The following is a 16,110-nucleotide window of genomic DNA, read 5'->3' on the forward strand; positions in this document are numbered from 1 at the left end:
GACATCATGATTGACGCATAGAAAGTCGGCGAGCTCGCATTCCTATTTGGTCAGGAGCTGGGTCCTGATCTACACCATCTTGGTAGGGTCAGTGGGGTCGATCCCCACTACCTTAGTTTCTTCGAGTGGGTGAAAGGTAGTCGAGGAGGTTGGCTTGTTACAGTCTAGGACTATTGGGGTCAACAACTCCTCAAGCCACGGGAGCTCGAACGAGTTGATGATGGCAGTGGTGAGCTCGTAATGCTTACTGTCGCACGTGTAGGCGTGCAAAAAGGTGCTACCCATAGTGATGACACCATTTGGTCCCGACATCTTCAACTTTAGGTAGGTGTAGTTGGGGACCGCCATGAACTTGGCGTAGCATGGCCGCCCCAAGATGGCGTAGTAGGACCCTAGGAAGTCCACCACTTCAAAGGTGAGGACCTCCGAGCGAAAGTTGGCTTGGTCACCAAACGTGATAGGCAGGTCGATCTACCTGAGTGGGTACGCCTGTGTCCTCGGGATCACGCCATGGAAGGGAGAGCTTACTTGGCAGAGCTCTGACCGAAGGATGCGTATAGCGTTGAGGGTGTTGACGTAGAGGATGTTGAGGCCGCTGCCTCCATCCATCAGCACCTTGGTGAGGCGCTTCTTGCAGACAATGGGGTCAATGATGAGCGTGTAGCGACCTAGTCTGGCAACATGAGAAGGGTGGTCCCTCTGATCAAAGGTGATCAGAGATTTCGACCAGTGAAGGAAGGTGGGGATAGCCATCTCGGCGACGCATGCCTCTTCGTAGCGCACTTTGTGCTGGCGCTTGGAGTAGATGGCATTAGATCCCATGAAGATCATGATGCATTCCTCAAGGTTGGGAAAGCCGTCCCCATCCTTGCCCACCGCACCTCCTTTCTTAGTTGCTGCCTCCTTGCCCTTGCCTTCTTTCGGCCTGCCAGCCTGTCGCAGGAAGCGCTTGAGGAGCTCACAGTCCTTGTAGAGGTGCTTGACAGGGTAGGCGTGGTTGGTGCATAGGCTATCCATGAGCTTATCGAAGTGGTCAGGCTAGCCCTGCTAGGGCTGCTTGCCTATGTGATGAGCCATGGCGACCAACACAGAGTTGGCCAGTCGGCATCGATCCTTCTTGTTCTTTTTGCCCCTCTTTGTGGAGGGGCCCTCATCTTGATCCTAGCGCTTGGCCTTGCCTTTGTCCTAGCCTCTATTGAAGATCGCTCTGACTGCCTCCTTGCTGGAGGCGTGGTTCATGGCGACGTCGAGCAGGTCATGGGGGTACGGGGCTTTAGACAGCCAAGCTTGTGAATCAAAGACTCATAGGTTGTCCCAGAGAGAAATACACTGATGACGTCTGCGTTGACGACATTAGGGAGGGAGTTGCATTATTTTGAGAGCCTATGGATGTAATCCCATAGGGACTCATTGGGCTTCTGCTTATAGCTCTTGAGGTCCTAGGAGTTCCTAGGGCAGACATACGTCCCCTGGAAATTCCCGATGAAGATCCTCTTGACTTCCGCCCAGTCACGGATGCTATCGTGTAGGAGGAATTCGAGCCACGCTCGAACATGTTCCCCAACATAGATGGGAAGGTATTGAATGATGAAGTGGTCATCATCCACTCCTCCAGCTCAGTAGGCGAGCCGTAAGTCTTCGAGCCATATACTGGGGTTCGTCTCCCTGGTATACTTGGTGATGTTGGTAGGTGGTTGGAAGCGCTATGTGAACGACGCTCTCTGGATGCACCGACCAAAGGCCCATGGCCCTAGGCCATTCGGCCTAAGACTCCAGTCGTCAGGTTAGCGACCACACCTGGGGTGCATCTCACCAGTCCCCTTGATGGTCCGATTGAAGCTCGAGCTGCCTGCTCTCATCGCCACCCGATAGATGTCATCGTCATGCCGAGCCTGACGCTGGTTGTTGATGATGCTATGAGCATCTTGGTTTGGCCTGAGGCGTTCACGCACATGCGGCCAGTGTGGAGCGGGCACCGAGTCAGGTTGTGGCGCAGCTGTGGCCTCCTCTTCCATGCCTAGTGATTGTAGCGGTTGGTAGATGGAGCGATTCATCTAGTGTGTCCCCACTCCCTTAGTGGGGAGAGAGGTCATGAGTCGATGTCGCGACGCAGAGCTCTCTGCCTATTGAACGGCGGCGGTTTCCACCAATGCTCAGAGGTTTCGGTGGACCGCCTGCTCCTGGGGATCGACATGCTTTGGAAGGCCACGTAGAAGCATTGCCATAGTGGTGATGTTCTGGCCAGCCTGAGTGAATTATGGGGGATCGTTCCCCCCATCCATGATGTTGCGCTGGACCTAGCGGGCTGACCTCGGGCGTCGCTCGTCGGGGTACGTGCGCACGACGCAGCGTACTATGCCGAGCGCACTGGTGTAGGTGGTGGCTGGTTCTACCGCCTTTGTGTAGCTCCTCGCCGTGCTCCTGCGCACATACGAGGGCCTCCACGCAAGGGTCCGGAGGGGTGTGGGTCTATAGAGACTCCGCCACCACCGGCGGTTGTCCTAGAGCATCCGCCATAGCGCACTCCTGGAACCGAGGGTGGCTAGGTGCCATGACATCGCTGATGCTGGAGCCATCGCTCTCAACCTCATCATTCATGAGGTCGTGGAAAGAAGTAGGAGCATAGCTCGCTATCCCCATGAATTCGAATGTGAGAGGTGGCGGCGCCAGCATCATTTAGAGCCCCTGGGCGTATGCGTCCACGGGGGACACGATGACGTAGGGGAACTGGTAGTATGGCGGTCATGGCAGGGACAACAGGGTCCCTCCAGAGAGTCAGTGGAAAATATAAAAAAGCGAGTAAAGAACAATATGTATGTTACTCACAGTGGGGTTTGAGCCTAGCGTGGGCTCGGAGCGAAGCGTAGGCGCCTCGTCGGAGAGGTCGCCGGGTGGCCCGGAGCTGACGGAGGGCGCTCCTCCTCCGATGGGTGCGGGGACAAGTGCGTCCTCGTGGAGGTGAAGCACGCCGAGCCCATCGGCGATGAAGTCTAGGCTTCCGAAGAGGAAGGCCTAGGACGGCTTGAAGATGGAAGGAACCCACATTCCAATAGGTGAGAGCATAGGGAACTCCAGCGAGCCAAAGCGAGTCGTATCGCTTGAGCCCGCCATGTCGAAGATGGCGGAAAGGTGGGCCATCCGATGACCAAAAGCGTGAACGTACGACGTCTTCCCCATGGACAGCGCTAACTGTTGGTGCAAAAAGTAACCAACTAGTAAATATTTGTCGTTTTACTATATGTTGTGATCGAATGTGGCCTAGCACTCAATGACACAGGATTTATACTAGTTCAGGTAACGTGCCCTACGTCTAGTCTAAGTCGATCGATGACTTTATTCCTGAGCCTAGGTGCTCGAATTTTGCTGTGGGGTTACAAATGAGAGAGAGTAAGATGGGGGGTATCAGAGGTCCGGTCAGACTCCAGACCGAAGGACTGAGAGTGATAGGAGCTCCGACGTGCGCTAAGTGTTCGAACGTATGCTTTGTCTGGCTTTAGAGTTCTAGAGCCGAGCAGAGAGAATCGGACATTGGCTGTCTGTTATTCCTTGGTTGTTCGAATTGATCGTCCTCCTTTTGGAGAGAGCGCATCCTCTTTTATAGATGAAGGGGACAACTTTACAAGAGAGAGAGTGTGAGAGAAAGGGAGTATGCGTATTTCCTAGTCTTGTTGTCCATGCCGTCGGGTACAAGGCGGTTTGTCGGCGCCCACAATACTGTTGATGGATGGATGCATGTGGTCGGTTCTACCGGGTTCTTCTGGTGTGGCAAATATCGGCGCCTACAATACTGTAGGTCAAATGTCGGCGCCCACAATACTATTGGTGTTCTGACATGTCTGGAAGGTTATAAAATACCCTTCTGACATAATCTGACAGTACTGTCCTGCAGGTGTGCAGGGTATGGTCCTTGGTATTGCGGTTGACTGGAGCGCTGTACCTTACTTGCTCTGTCCGTTTCCTAGGTCCTCACCAAGCGGGCGTCCCTAGTTGGTCGTTTTCTAGTCGGCTCCGGTCTCTCGGTCGGAGAAGAGCTGTAAGCAGAGGTTCGGTGTATTTCTGGTCGGAGAAGCGGGTCGGAGTCGGAAGCGAGCGTCGTCCTCTCCTTTGCCAGGCCTTCCGGCAGGAGAGGCGGGTCGAAGTCGGAAGCGAGCGTCGTTCCTCTTCGGCCAGGCCTTTCGGTAGGAGAGACAGGCCGGAGTCGGAAGCGAGCGTCTTCCTCTCCTTTGCTAGGCCTTTCGGTCGGAGAGGCGGGTCAGAGTCGGAAGCGAGCACCGTTCCTCTTCGGCCAGGCCTTTCAGTCGGAGAGGCGGACCGGAGTCGGAAGCGAGCGTCGTCCTCTCCTTTGCCAGGCCTTCCCGTCGGAGAGGCGAGCCAGAGTCGGAAGCGAACACTGTTCCTCCTTTGCCAGGCCTCTCGGTCGGAGACGGGATCGCCCTTCTGGCCCGTCGTTAGGTTTTTGGGCCGGCCCAGGAGTTGCGCGTCGTTCGCAACGTCGTCTGCTGGCCGAGCTTTTTGCTGGAAAGTAGGTGTATGAGGGACCCCGGGTTTATGAACCCGACAATGAGTTACGTGCAACGAAAAGTAATTCACGTTTGATCAAGTTTTTAGTGAATAATATTCACATTTATGGATTTAAATTAATTTATTATAAAAATATATTTTATAATTATTCTGATAGTATTTATTTGGTATCATAAATATGGATATTTTTATTTATAATTGGTCGAACTTAAGGTAATAAAACGTGATACTATACTAGAATTGTATTTTTTTGGACGGAGATAGTACTATAGAAGTAGCGGCTGTGGCTACGGGAAAGCTGCAATGAACGAACCGAAAAGCCCCAGGTTTCAAACTAGTACTAGTTGCTACCATTTCCCGGGCAAAGTTGCTCACAGATTAAGATTAATTTGCGAGATGAAATTTTTAAGCCTAATTAGTTCATGATTCGATAATGTGTTGCTACAGTAAACATGTGCTAATGACGGATTAATTAGGCTTAATAAATTCATCTCGCAGATTACCGAGGACTTGTGTAATTTGTTTTATTATTACTATCCAAACACTCGATGTGACATCCTCACGTAACCCCTGATGTGATACCCCTAAACTTTAGCCCTTCAATTTAAACATCCCGCTTCATCTATGGGCAAAACAACAGAACACCTGCTTTCATCTTGCTTTACCTTGCTTGGCTAGGCTAACCTAGCCTCTCCCAGAAAAGAAACCAAGCATCTCTGGTAGTTTTGCTTGCTCTCCCGGTTCCTTTTTATATTAATTATGTCCTCTTTGATAGGATTTGGATTTCACGTCACATTTGGCTCTAGCTTGTGTCTCTCACTCTCCTTTCCCAAAACAGTTTCAGCTTCACATTTTTTACTTGATTCGTTCTTGTGTGTGCTCATTTGGTAGAGTTTGATAAGATTTTTCGTTGGAGAAATATCAAAAGCATCCTGCTGAAGAGACCCAACACAAATGAGCCAAAACTCTTCTACGAGACTGTCTCCAACAAGAAACCCATATAGACATCTAAATCCAAAATAGGTAGCAAGAGACCAAAAATTAGTCTCCAACAAAGTATCTATATATGAGACCTATTTTGGATTATCAGAGAGGCACAACCCAAATATGGATATCCTTTCTCCTGGAAATATTTTGCAGAAAGGATTCTCTTTTGGGTCTCGTTCTTGAAGAAGATGTCGAATAAGTATTGAATCTTTTACTTGTAGCGTTATGAAAGAACAAATATATCTTATATTTGGGTGTTGTTTTCATTGCTGCAATCCTTGGCCAGTGAGACGAGACTAGCTGGACTGACAAAAACAAACAACCAAACGTTCCTGAGCATCCGGCAAGATCGAGCCGAGGGTTACGGCCGAGGCAGCCGGGCCCGGACGCGGACCGACCCTGTCGCTACCCAGAAAAATATCCCACGTGGCCAGGCGGGCACAGTATCACGAACGCGGCGCCTCAGATAAAAGAAAGGGAAGCCGAACGAAAGAAATCACGGTGACCACCAGCATCCCAGCAAAAGCACAAGACGCCACTGACCCCACGGCCCCGTCGCGCTCCCGTCCCCACCACGCATTCGCTCACACGGCCACACCGGACACTGGCTCGGCTCCCTCGTGTTCCATTCAATCCCCGGAAACCGCCCACGCCCACACGCCACGCCACGGCTGTCGCTGCTCGCGCTCGCACGCCGGCACACCGCACGCCGGCACACGCCGCACCCAGTCCCACGGACCACGACCCAACGCGCCCTCCCTCACCCACGCGCTTGTGATCAGCGCAGTACGCGCTCGTTTTCCCCAGTCCTCTCCACACAATTTCCACTTCGGTCGAGGCCACCTCCTCCCCCTCTTCGTCGGACCCCAGCCCGGCAGGCAGCCATGGGCAACCGTGCGTCACGCTACAACCGCCCCGCCGCCGAGCAGCAGCTGGCCTCGCCGACCCCGCCCAAGCCCCAGACCCAGCCTCCGCCGCCGACGCCGCAGACGCATACGCAGCAGCAGTACCAGCAGGCCCCGCCGCCGCCGCAGCCGAAGCCGGCGGCGGTCGCGGGGGCGGGGGCGGGGGCGAGGGCGGTGGGGCGCGTGCTGGGGCGGCCCATGGAGGACGTGCGCGCGACCTACACCTCCGGCCGCGAGCTCGGGCGGGGCCAGTTCGGGGTCACCTACCTCGTCACGCACCGGGAGACCGGGCAGCGCTTCGCCTGCAAGTCCATCGCCACTCGGAAGCTCGTCCACCGCGACGACATCGAAGACGTGCGCCGGGAGGTGCAGATCATGCACCACCTCACGGGCCACCGCAACATCGTCGAGCTCCGGGGAGCCTACGAGGACAGGCACTCGGTCAACCTCGTCATGGAGCTCTGCGAGGGCGGGGAGCTCTTCGACAGAATCATTGCCAAGGGCCACTACACCGAGCGCGCCGCCGCTGCGCTCTGCCGCGAGATCGTCGCCGTCGTCCACAGCTGCCACTCCATGGGGGTCTTCCACCGGGATCTCAAGCCCGAGAACTTCCTGTTCCTCAATAACAAGGAGGACTCCCCGCTCAAGGCCACGGACTTCGGCCTTTCCGTCTTCTTCAAGCACGGTGAGTGCTTGATTTGACTGCATCCCTTCTTCCATATGGATCTTACCGTATCCTTTTAAGATGTTTGACTAGATGTGGATGTGGATTTGACTTTGACCCGATTGCCGGGCTGGACGGTTTCAGACCCAGCATTGTTAAAATAAGTGTCTATATATGGAAATGGCATTATTCATATCTGTCCATCCTTGTTGCGTGTTTCTGTATATGTTAGTATTTGGGGGTAGGGATCCAGCTTACTCCAAAGTACTTGGACTCCAAGCTTGTTCGAAATGTGACATTGTGATGGCATTGTAGATTTGCATTGTTTATTCTTTAGGCATTGCCTTACTTTAACCATTAATCGTTAATTGAAGGAAGCATAACGGATCGAACTTGTGTGAAATGCTTGCATTGCACACAATGGGAAATTACACCCTGATTTTGTTGGATAAAATTGGGATTGTTCACTTTGCAAAATGTTGGTTTCGTGGACGATTTGTTGTGAGGCTTAGAAGCTTAGCCTTTTCTCTATATATTATCCCTCTTTGTTTTTGAACCTTAACAAGTGAAATGGTTTGTTTATTTGTATACTGACATGAGAATCCATGTTGGATGATTGCAGGGGAGACGTTTAAGGATCTTGTCGGAAGTGCGTATTATGTTGCTCCTGAGGTGCTGAAACGGCACTATGGGGCAGAGGCTGACATATGGAGTGCTGGGGTTATTCTTTACATCCTTCTGTCTGGTGTTCCTCCTTTTTGGGCAGGTAATGTTTTTTAAACATATCATTTCAGTCTTTTTTTCCCTTCTATCACTCTTACGCAATTGATTGTTTCCTTCACTTCATCGTTTACTTTCACCAGAGAATGAGGATGGCATATTTGATGCCGTCTTGCGTGGTCACATTGACTTCTCTTCTGATCCTTGGCCTTCAATATCTAATGGTGCAAAGGATTTGGTTAAGAAGATGCTGCGACAAGACCCAAAAGAACGCCTGACTGCTGCTGAAATTTTGAGTAAGATAACTGCTCTTCTCTTGCTTTGTATGTCTAGTTGTGGAATCATGTTTCATGTAGTAATTTAGTAGCAAATGGGAGCAATCATTCCTCCTAATTTCTTCCAAATTTTGTGCCTTTTGATATTCCCTCCGGTTCAAAATATGCTGCTTTAAGATTCCTGCTGGTCAAAGTTAATATAGATGTCATTAGATTTACCATGGAAAGCATCTTCAAAGTATTTAATCATCTTTATTTGAAATTTCATATTTTCATAGAAATTGTAGACCAAAGTTTCACCTAAATGACATGTAGTTTGTATCAGAGAGTACAAGAGTGCTAAAGCGCTGATAATAGTTAATATTCCAGAGAAACTGATGATTTCTCTCTCTTTATAACAAATACCCGTCTGCTTTCTCTCTCTTTCTAAAAAAGGGACCTATATGCTTTCCACATGAACTGAGACACTGAGTATTCATTCGCAAGTGTTGTTTATCAGTCTAATATTGTGAGCATACAGACCACCCATGGATTAGAGAGGATGGAGAGGCCCCAGATAAGCCACTTGACATTACTGTCATTGGTAGAATGAAACAATTCAGGGCAATGAACAAGCTCAAGAAAGTTGCATTGAAGGTGATTGTCTGATTGACTTTGACTCCACAGCATTTATTCTTTTTCTAAATACTTGATTTTAAGGAGCTGAAGGGCGGGCCTGGTGCAAGCGGTAGAGTCTTACCGCCTGTGACCGGAAGGTCCCGGGTTCGAGTCGCGGTCTCCTCGCATTGCACAGGCGAGGGTAAGGCTTGCCACTAACACCCTTCCCCAGACCCCGCACAGAGCGGGAGCTCTCTGCACTGGGTACGCCCTTTGATTTTAAGGAGCAGATAATTCTAACATCTTCATTAATTTTAACCAGGTTGTGGCTGAGAACTTATCAGATGAAGAGATTATGGGCCTAAAAGAAATGTTCAGATCCCTGGATACAGATAACAGTGGGACAATTACTCTTGAAGAGCTAAGATCTGGTTTACCAAAACTTGGTACTAAAATTTCTGAATCAGAAATCAAACAGTTGATGGAGGCGGTATGTTCATCCTTCATATCCACTATGCTTCGTCGTTTTTCTGTTGATGTGTAATTTTCTCACAGTAATTCTTTTTTCTCTTAACTATTACTATCCCAATTCCCGAATCACATCTCCCCGCTGGAAAACTGAAAGCAACTGTCATGGACTGCATTGGACATTTGACTCCACATTCTTTTCCTTTTTTTTTTTTTACAATTATTTGAAAGGAAACATGGGGAGTAATGGACATGTGAAACTGCTAGAGTATTAGAGTATATATCAAACATCTGGACATTGTTGATGGAACTATTGCAAGTAGTTCAGCACATACCATTCTGTTTCTTTATTCGTGTTTTTAATTCCATGAACAGGCTGATGTTGATGGAAATGGTACCATTGATTATGCGGAGTTTATATCAGCCACAATGCACTTGAATAGATTGGAGAAGGAAGACCATATACTCAAAGCTTTTGAATATTTTGATAAGGACCACAGCGGGTAACTTCATTTTAACTTTGGTCAAACTTGTTCTGCAGCCCTTGACTGTTCCCATTTGATTTCCTCACTGTTTAAATCTTTCTGTACAGATACATAACAGTAGATGAGTTGGAAGAAGCTCTGAAGAAGTATGAAATGGGAGATGACAAAACAATAAAGGAAATCATTGCTGAAGTAGATACAGATCATGTGAGTATATATTTTACAGAGTTCAAGTAAAAGATTAGCTCTTATAAAAATTTAAACCAATCAACTGAAAAAACCCGCCCCACTGACATCAGTTATGTGGCATGTTACTTGTTGACTTCAACCACTTGCCATGTTCCTAGAATATAGAAATGAGTTCTTATAGGAAAAGAAGACCCCAAGATTTGACGTGGTGGGGGCTTGTGTGTTAAAACATGCTGATTAAAATATTTTTCCTATCTTATATACTATGGATGCATTCACATAGTAATGAGTTTTTTTTAGAAAAAGACGCAGTAATGAGTTCACATTGGATAAATTAAACAATATCAAACTGGTGAACGGAAATTCATGGAGAGACTACCAATTTGACTCGGATTTGGTGATAAATTAGCAAATGTCCACAATCTCTACAAACCTTCTCAGATAAACCTACATCAGGAATGTCAAAGACCAGTAACCCTTTTGCCTAGCTATAACTCAAAAGTTCAACAGAGGCTGCCTAACTCAATTTATCAGAGTGCTAACTTTCCCATTTTTTTTTTCTTATTGGCAGGATGGAAGAATTAATTACCAGGAGTTTGTTGCCATGATGAGAAACAACAGCCCTGAGATTGTTCCAAATCGGAGGCGCATGTTCTAACTGTCATGTACAATTTCATTGAATACTTTCAAGAACAATCTGCCCGTAGACATAATCCTGGTCCCATTTTCTTTTTGGAACAGCCGTTAAGAAGACTCTGTAATTTGAGATCCATGTATGTGCAGTCCGGACTTATTTGTACCAAAATAGGGTGGTGTTATAGTGACCCGTACTTAGATGCTTTGAGCATCATGGACTCATGGGTGGCATGGTTTATTCCCATTGTACGCCTTGGGGTGGTTCTGCTGCTTCGATCTGAAGCTTTCCTCACCTTTCATTTTAGCTTGTCCTCTCAAGAGTGTTGCCACCTTTGAATTTTGAATTGTTATCATGTGTTGTGGTCCTCGTAATCATTTATATGAGCGCAGGCATTGTAAAATGGTATTCAGCGATCAGATCAGGCAATGTCATATTACTTCTGAATAAATATTAGCAGTAACATTCCCCCGCCAACACCCCCCCCCCCCCCCACCACCACCACCACCATATTAGGAGTAACGTGGTTCTGGATTGGCCTTGGTAACATGCTGATCCATCCACGTAGTTCTTTTTTGGGTGAAGATGATTAGATGGCCACCCAAAGAATCATGCCTAGGCACCTGTTGTATGCTCTTAAAAGGTTTCTTTGGTGTAATTTTGACTTGAGTTTATTTCTTGGAGCATATTTTGACCTTTAGATTCTGCTTATCTTAGATTCTATTGAACTTTTTCCCCCTCTCTCTCTCTCTCTCTCTCTCAACTTCTCTATATTTGACCAAATTTATAAAAAAAACAAATACATCAGCATCTACACTATCTAATAAACACAATATAAACATATATTTTATGGTAGATTTAATGAATCTAATTTGATATGGTAAGTATTTTTCTATAAACTCGGTTAAAGTTAGATAAGTTGGACTTAGGACAATTAAAACAAACTAATTTCTACCTTTTGAGATGACGACATGTAATTTATTTCGTTATGATAAGACTTTGACCAATAATTACTTACAATCTATGTGATACAAAATCATAATCATATATATTTTCAAACAGAGGGAGTACACTGTTGTTTCCTTAAATTTTCCACGGGAGTAAACTGTTGTTTCCTTACATCTTTTTCCACTTTGCACTTGAGCCAACTCCAGCAATACACATACTTAATCAATTAATTAGATGGACCACCCACCTCGTATTTCTGGCTGGAAAAAAGTGTACTCCTTTTACATTCCGTATACACTGTGACTAGTGAGATGACACTAAAGTACAAAACTATTATTGTATATATCCATATAAATCCATTGAGGTCATCAGTAAGATGACATTAAGACTCAGATTGAAAGGGTATCAGAAAATGTTTATCTCTAGAGCACTAATATAGAAGACCCAAATACCATATACAAACATGTATACAGAGTTTCTTCCATGTCCTTAACACTTCCACATTGGTTTGGCTGGAGCAAACTACAGGCTTGGCTTGCAGTTGATCAACGAACAGAGACGTTTTTCATCTTTGCTGATTTGTGTTTGACAAAGAAAGCAGCTAGCATACTTTTTGTGCTAACTGGAGCCTTCTGGATTTGACGCCCTCTAGGGTTGTCCAAAGAACTGAATGATGACAAATGCCTGGTCGTGGGCTGATCCTGAAAATGCAGGAAACTGATTGGTTTAGCTTGGGAGCACATGATTATCCTCTATGATGAACATTTGCGTTATCAAATAAATTGTAAGCTTTAATCTTTAAGCAAATGTTTCTATCATATTTTTTTGACATAACGGAAACTGGTCGATTTTGTATCTTGTTGTAGGTTTACCTTCATTCCTACAATAACAATATCCATGCTGGTTATGTTGGACTGCACATTCCTGGACAAGGGAGACGCAGATGATTCCTTGCCTGAAACATAAGTAGCTTCGGATTAAGTATCTGCTGTCTACATATAGGCTATGCCAAAATCCACCAAATGAAGACAAACATAAAGTAAACATAAGCAATTAAATACCAAGGCGGAAACCGCTTGATGAAGGCTTAGTAGTTTTTGTTTCTCCTTGGCTGCAACAAAGCAGATGACAACAGTGTCACACAGGAAGAAGTATTAGGGGAGCAAATGCCCCATTTAGCAAGACTGAACCAGAGACATGTCTGACTTACGCAGATTCGGATTGATCTGGTGTATTAGTTTTGGAATTTTTCTCGGAAACCAAATGCCACTGAAGGGTCCTTGCTGCAGGGGAAAATGTTTTGTTTTAGTGCACCAAGTGCGTAATACCAAAATTGCAAATGTTTGCACAGGAGGAAGAACGAAGCTGCACCTGAAGAGTAAGGCCTTGGCGTTGAGTCAAAATCAGCATCGGCTTGCAAATCAGAAAACGCCTGCATTCTTTTATTTCCCGCATCTAGCTCGGAGAAAAAGTCAAAAGGTTAGCTAGTAGCTACGCATTTACCATTTCCTTCACTCTGGAATTGCATATCTATTGAACAAACCCTTACATGGTACGATGTAATGTTTATGGTGTCTTCTGGCAGCCCCCGTCATCTGCTGTTGCCTAACGCCTTCTTTATCCGTGTATGTCTGGCAGGTAAGGACTTGCTAAACATTGAACCATCAGAATGTCAGCTTTAACGATATATTGCACGAAGGCAACAAATTCCTGTGTTATGGCAGCAGTGGTACCTGGTTCAAGCATGCTACTTTCAACTCGAGTGTTGATATTTCTGAAGCCTGCTGTTCGTATAAGTCTGTCAATTTGTAGGCCACTGTGCCAAGATGGTCGACAGCGTTGACCAGGGCCCTGACAGCGTAATCCTTCAAGTTGTCCAGCACCCTGATATCAAGAAGCAATGGGAAAATGGATGAGAGAATTATTAAATAAATGGACGTGTTCCACTTCAGCACACTCATTACTTTGCAGAAAGTTGTTCAGTTTAGCAGGAGGGCAAGGACCCCGTCTCGCACCACGAGAAAACAGCACATACTTGCAGTGCCCTTGTGTTCTTCTATAGCTATGGAGTCACTTTTGCAGTGCCCCTGTGTTCTTCTATATCTATGGAGCCACTTTTGCAGTGCAGACAGATACTAGACATCCATTGGGACTGCAATTCCATGGAGCACGAGATACTACTAGGTGCAGACGTGCAGTGCAGAATTCAGGACCTCCAAAAGAAACTGAAGTAAACAACCCGAAAACTCCAAAATTTTACTTCTGCAAAACCCTGTCAGTCCATGATAACCTTTTACTTTTTCATAATGATGATGTCCCAAGTCCTTTAATATAAAATCTCCATAATCAATTGATGTACTTTGCATACGCCCAGGTTTTATAATCTCCATAATCAACTGATGTACTTTGCATTCGCCCAGGTTTACTTCCTAGGCAGAGGCAGGTATAGTGGTATACCCCCTGGCCCCCTGAACTAATCTCCATAATCAAACCTACTGCTCGTAGACTTGTAACACCAAATGAAGAGAGAGAGAGAGAGAGAGAGAGCCCCTGGCCCCCTGAACTAATCTCCATAATCAAACCTACTGCTCGTAGACTTGTAACACCAAATGAAGAGAGAGAGAGAGAGAGAGAGAGAGAGAGAGAGAGAGAGAGAGAGAGAGAGAGCACTATAGGAAAGTTCAAGCGACCGGTGCGGGACTAGGAGCAACAGGTAAACAAATGTTTGCCAATACTTGCTAGGAGCTTGAATGAATTATTACCGGAAAGAAAATCATTCATTGATTTGGTTTAGAAAATCGCACGGACGTGGGAATTCCGGGAGAAAAGGACAAGAGGGATCTCGTCTCACATTTGCTTCTGTTCGCTGTGGAGGTAGGACTTCTCGCAGTACTCCGAGGCCGAGTAGAGCTGCGGCCGCAGGTTCTTGAGCTCCTGCATATCACGGGCGGCGATCGTAAGCTAAGCGCCCAAACAAAGCAAGAATCGATCGAGTCGAGGGCAGTCCAGGCTCCCGGGAGACCCGGATCTTCGCACACCAATTCGATCGAACGAGAGAAAAGAAAAACGAATGAATTAGTTAGTGGAAAGCAGGATCAGGTCGGATCCGTGCGGGGTACGGTGACGGCGCGCCTGACCTGAAGCGCCTTGACGAAGCTCTTGCTGCGCTCCATGGACGCCTCGTCGACGGTGGTCGGGGCCATCCCGGCGGGCTCAGCGCCAGGCCGCCACGGCTCGTGTTGCATCGCCTCTGCCCTCCCCTTCCCCCTGAGCCCTGACCGACACGCCGCCGCCGGTTTGCTCGGGGCGGGAACGGGACGGATACGGGGGAAGCGGAAGGGGCAAGGGCACGTGAGGACGAAGCAAGGAACACGCGACGCCTCTCGCGCGGCTCCTCTTGCTTTGCCGGGATTCCCAGGAGTAGCGAGCGAGTGCCGAGTGGTGTGTACTGGCGGCGAAACGGAACAGCGACGTCTCTCTCGGTGCAGGAGTGGGACTGTGGAGGCGGGCAGGTAGTGGGGTGCGGTGAGGTGGGCGCGGAATCGGATGGCGACGAGGTGGTGGTTGCCGGTAAATTTTATGGTAGAGTAGGAGTGGCGCGGCGGCAAGATTTGATTGGCGGGCGGGTGCCGGACGATGGATTGTGGGAATCCAGTCCAGTGGAGTCAGTAGCCTGATCACCGTTCCACTCGGTCGATCAGGCTGTCTGCTAGTGGTGGTGGTGTGCACTGGTGGATGGGTCTTGATTCTTGCGGCCGGTCCGCCGTGTCTCCGTCGCGTGGATGATGTCGTCCGTTCGTTCGGCCGTAGCTTTTGCCGCTTTTTCTGGTTGTTCCCAGCCAGTCCTCCTGTCCTCTGCTGTTCATTCTTTATGGTTGGTACACTAACCTGCTTGGAGTAAGTAGGAGTAAGCAACAAACTTTGCAGGTACAAGCAAGTTTGTTATTATATTAATATAATGACGAGTTAATGACTAATGAGGCTCATCAGGCCAACACGGTGATGCTCCTGGTTACGCACACCCGACACCACTGTGGTGTCGAAGAATTTACGGGTCTCGCGACCAACGCGGATCTAGAGCGCGCACTGGTTTCAGATAAATTCTGCGTCAGGGAGGAGAAAATTTCAGAGAATTCCGTGCTTAGCGAAAAGGTCAAACGATGCAGCACCATCAAGCCCGCCGCGCATTGATGATTAATGATGGCGATGCCGATACGATTGCATCTGGATAATGAGGTCACTGGATCACGTTCCCCATGTGCAAACTGCAGCCTCCCGGGTACCAAGCAGACTTCAATCCAGAGATCAGGGAACCAGAACCGTATGTGTGTCAAGCTGTCAACTAATCAAGCAAGCCGAGGAGCGGTCCTCATGGCCCATGGGAGTTGTTGCAGGTGCGGCCGTGCTACAATCCGAGTTCTTGACTGTACGGCCCATTTGAAAATAGGAGCATATGAATTTCATAGAAATGGTACATATATTTTATAAAAATCAGTTCATTTTTTTTATAAAAAAACATAGATAGTAAATAATGTCCACATTCCAAATGTGGCCTTACTATTGAAAATATAAATTGTCTTAGGTTTATGTCGTCCAAGAGCCAGCTTGGAACCTCTGATACCCAATTTGAACTTTTACCATAAGTTAGAAGAATTATTTCTCACAAAGGCTATAGAAAACCCCGTTGAGAAATCTCTACAATTAAAAAGGTTTGCAC

General features: G+C 47.6%; 2 protein-coding genes across 2 annotated transcripts; one reads left to right on the plus strand and one right to left on the minus strand.

Moving 5' to 3' along the window:
- The first annotated feature begins 6,214 nt into the window (after positions 1-6,214).
- On the plus strand, positions 6,215-10,800 carry LOC136456251 (calcium-dependent protein kinase 1). The gene is made up of 8 exons (XM_066456048.1): positions 6,215-7,098; positions 7,700-7,843; positions 7,941-8,093; positions 8,593-8,708; positions 8,992-9,159; positions 9,513-9,640; positions 9,730-9,829; positions 10,383-10,800. The coding sequence occupies exons 1-8, from the start codon at positions 6,393-6,395 to the stop codon at positions 10,467-10,469; spliced, it is 1,602 nt and encodes a 533-aa protein (XP_066312145.1). The 5' UTR covers positions 6,215-6,392; the 3' UTR covers positions 10,470-10,800.
- A 905-nt stretch (positions 10,801-11,705) lies between these two features.
- LOC136458525 (probable protein ABIL1) lies at positions 11,706-14,913 on the minus strand. Its single transcript, XM_066458472.1, has 9 exons — positions 14,531-14,913; positions 14,245-14,327; positions 13,127-13,277; positions 12,943-13,042; positions 12,765-12,848; positions 12,604-12,676; positions 12,455-12,504; positions 12,266-12,348; positions 11,706-12,094 (listed from the first exon to the last, which is right to left on the minus strand). Exons 1-9 carry the CDS (start codon positions 14,636-14,638, stop codon positions 11,939-11,941), a joined length of 888 nt encoding a protein of 295 aa, XP_066314569.1. The 5' UTR covers positions 14,639-14,913; the 3' UTR covers positions 11,706-11,938.
- Positions 14,914-16,110: the final 1,197 nt, after the last annotated feature.

This window comes from Miscanthus floridulus, chromosome 6, assembly GCF_019320115.1.
Source record: "Miscanthus floridulus cultivar M001 chromosome 6, ASM1932011v1, whole genome shotgun sequence".
NCBI lineage: Eukaryota > Viridiplantae > Streptophyta > Magnoliopsida > Poales > Poaceae > Miscanthus > Miscanthus floridulus.

Excerpts from the sequence above, each read along its gene's own strand:
- LOC136456251 (XM_066456048.1), top strand. The coding sequence starts at position 6,393 with ATGGGCAACCGTGCGTCACGCTACAACCGCCCCGCCGCCGAGCAGCAG. Across the intron at positions 7,844-7,940 it reads TGTTCCTCCTTTTTGGGCAG|AGAATGAGGATGGCATATTT; the intron begins GTAATGTTTTTT and ends TACTTTCACCAG. Across the intron at positions 9,830-10,382 it reads CTGAAGTAGATACAGATCAT|GATGGAAGAATTAATTACCA; the intron begins GTGAGTATATAT and ends TCTTATTGGCAG.
- LOC136458525 (XM_066458472.1), bottom strand. The coding sequence starts at position 14,638 with ATGCAACACGAGCCGTGGCGGCCTGGCGCTGAGCCCGCCGGGATGGCC. Across the intron at positions 12,849-12,942 it reads TAAACATTACATCGTACCAT|ATGCGGGAAATAAAAGAATG; the intron begins GTAAGGGTTTGT and ends TCTCCGAGCTAG. Across the intron at positions 12,349-12,454 it reads ATCAAGCGGTTTCCGCCTTG|GCAAGGAATCATCTGCGTCT; the intron begins GTATTTAATTGC and ends CTTATGTTTCAG.